The sequence below is a fragment of the Lathyrus oleraceus genome, chromosome 5 (assembly GCF_024323335.1).
Source record: "Lathyrus oleraceus cultivar Zhongwan6 chromosome 5, CAAS_Psat_ZW6_1.0, whole genome shotgun sequence".
Taxonomy (NCBI): domain Eukaryota; kingdom Viridiplantae; phylum Streptophyta; class Magnoliopsida; order Fabales; family Fabaceae; genus Lathyrus; species Lathyrus oleraceus.
The window spans coordinates 365981531-365984634 of NC_066583.1; the positions used below are offsets into that span (position 1 = coordinate 365981531).

General features: G+C 36.1%; 1 protein-coding gene across 1 annotated transcript; it reads right to left on the bottom strand.

Annotated features, from left to right (window-relative positions):
- Positions 1–853: 853 nt before the first annotated feature.
- LOC127084744 (uncharacterized) lies at positions 854–1873 on the bottom strand. The gene has a single exon (XM_051025250.1). The coding sequence runs from the start codon at positions 1749–1751 to the stop codon at positions 1062–1064; it is 690 nt and encodes a 229-aa protein (XP_050881207.1). The 5' UTR covers positions 1752–1873; the 3' UTR covers positions 854–1061.
- Positions 1874–3104: the final 1231 nt, after the last annotated feature.

A 3104-nucleotide genomic window follows, 5' to 3' on the forward strand; every position in this document is an offset into this window, starting at 1 on the left:
GTGAAAAGTGTCTCCGACATCATCCTTGTACTTCGAAGACGCGCTAGGCACTGTGTATATTTGATTGCTTTGGTAGCACATGCAAAGCGTCTTGCCAACACCCCTAGAATTATTAAATCCAACATCAAATGTATTGATTATACTCATGTTTGTTGTGACGGGCATTCACACTTTGGTGCCTTGTACATGTATTTCTTGTCACTATTATATAAATAATTTACAAATACATTAATTAAATATTGTAGTCGACTCTGAGTATAAATTAATCGCCTGTCCTTGGATGTGTAGTCTGAGTGGCTTGATGGTTGACTGATTTGGAGGACTGAGTCTTTGACTTGGAAGATGGCTGACCTTTGATAAGTGTGTCTAATTCTGTTTATCGGGGTCAAGGTGGGCCGTCATCTCTAGACTCAGATCTTCTTCGGGGCATCTTGGATGCTTAGATATTCGACCGAGGTCCGGAGAGATTCTGGTTGACATTTGTAGCGTTCGACGGATCTTTGATTCCCCTCCGACTTTGTATCATGCAGAATTTCCCTGATAATTATACTCGGTATGCTCCGTTAAACATGGAGCGTCCTTCTTCTTGGTTCACACCACCTGCCGTTCCATAGTCTTTCCTTTGGAACGAGCTCGGGGTGTTGGGGACTTCTCCCGCCGATTGAAAGCTATGTGACCCTTACTTACTCAATCAATTGAATACTCGGCCGATTGTTTGATCTTCCGAACTACCCCACATCCAGGACTGCCTATTATTCCACAGTTCCGAATTCTTTTATCCGGGACGGATTTGTGGTAGTTACGATGAGACATCCAGCAGACTCTTACGATCATGCGGTATGAAGAAAGTAAGAAGAAATTATTTTCACGCTTTATTACCACACATTGTTTATATCGGAAAATAAATTCCAGTAGTAATATTGACGTAATCATACATATATTACTAGAATGTATTGTAACTATTTTCTAAAAGGTATTTTGGATCCTTCTTTAGCCTTGTTAAAAGTCCTATAAAAATTTCGGAACATAAAAAAAAAAATCATCATAGTCACTAATCAAAATCAAACCATGTCAAATTGTCTTTGAGCTTCAATCCTCAAATCTTCTTTCATCCTTTTAATGAAGTCATCAAACTTTTTGTTTAACTCATCTGTCCTTAGCACACAATTTGCTTCATCTAAAACTTCTTCCTCGTCAAACATTTTTGTTTCATTGTCTTTCTCTTCATCTCCTCCATCAAATAGTCTACCTTCTTCTTTTGGCCCCTCCTCTTGTTCCCAATGTAATATGTAACTTCCTCTTCCTTCTTCTAAGCTTATATCTCTAACGCTTTCTTCTACTTCTTCACTCTCTGCTTCAAGCTTATTGGTTTTCTCCTTCACCACTAACATTGGCTCTTGAGCTTCAACCATTGAGTAAAGTGACTGTGAACCATCTTTAACACTGTTGGATGATTCATCAATACTACTAGACCCTACAGAAAAAGATCTTGTTATACCGACAAAAACAAGGAGACCATTACATAGGAGGAAGATGCAATTTTTGTCTATGTTGTGAGTAAATAGTTGGAAAGAGAATGTAGAGAAGTAGAAGTTAAAGTGTTGGAGGAAAGAAATTAAGGAAGAAGTTGAAAATATGAAAGGAAACAAACATAATGAAACTAGCAATGGTGTAAGCTTGATTAGATAGTTATGATGATTTCTTATGCTTTGTGTAAAAATTGCTATTTTGTGGTAATTGAGTCTATCCATAGCTTCCACTTTCTTGTGTGGAATCAAATTCGATCTAAAAGAGTTTCTAAATGGAGGTTGATAATTTTTAGATGTGGATGTTTGTGTGTTGTTAAAGTTGTGAAGGTTTCCTTATATAAAATGATGGAAGATGTTGGTGTGTTTTTAAAGCAAGTTTCATATAGATGTTGGTTGGCAAATTATTAGTATGAATTGACATATATTTAATTTATCCCAACTTCCAAAGATTACCTACCTTTCATGGCGTTTGTTATAAATGATGATTGTTGCTTGAAAGGAATAGAGCAAAATAGCATATATTGTAGCTTAGGAATTGTCCCAAAATTCGACAAAAGGATATTCATTGTTCACTTATTTTGAGTTTGACATATCAAGTGGTAGTTTTTAAAAAAAAGAGTGAGGAAGGAAAGCATATATGTGTGGGACCGAGTGGGCACAACCGTCAAACTATGTTACGAGTGAAAACTTTGGATAATTTATATTAGATTTTTGCGTACGATTTAATCGAAGAAAATTTGCTAATATATTGTGGTTGGGTTTGTTATCACTAAGCTTTGAGATCAAATCTAATATAATAATAACTATATGAATGGCATGTAAGTAATTTTGACTTGATATATATTTTAGTGATACACTGCTTCCGTTATTTTATATAAGACACAACTCATTTTTTAGGTTTATTGAATAACCAATATATTTGGTCGATTTATAAATTAGATACGTTAATTATTCAATGAATCCAAAAAGTGAGTTGTCTCTTATATAAAAGATCGGAGATAGTATTTATAAAGATCTACAATATGGTGATACGGGATCGGTCATCATTAGACATTCACCCTAAAATATGTTATATAGGCATGATTCTCACTTAGTAGGTGGCTCGCCTTGAGAGGAAACATGGATGGTAACGCGTATGCAATCCATAACCGTGTGCGGAAGAAGTCACGACCACGATTCCCTAAAAAGTAGGTAGTTGTCAGGTTCCTAGTCAAGGTGGAACAATCACTACTTCTCAGGATTCCCCAAATTCAGGTTCATAGGCCTCCACAAATATCTCAATCTTAGGATTGAGTGGAGATTATGAATTCACCACGAAATGCACTTATATACATAGCTTGTCACCCTAATGAGTTTGCTCTAACCTTAAAGAAACACATCTGAGTCTTTGCTTGACCGTTTCTTTCTAGTTTTTACCTAGATAGATATTTTAGTCCCCCGAGACTCTATTACCCAGTAACTGGTAATATTATTCTTGATGTTGAGTACATTACTTTTGCCCAATACCCGGTAAAATATAATCTACTTCCTTTGTTTTCCCTAGCGGATTCGTTTCCACGTTTTCCCGGTAAGTCT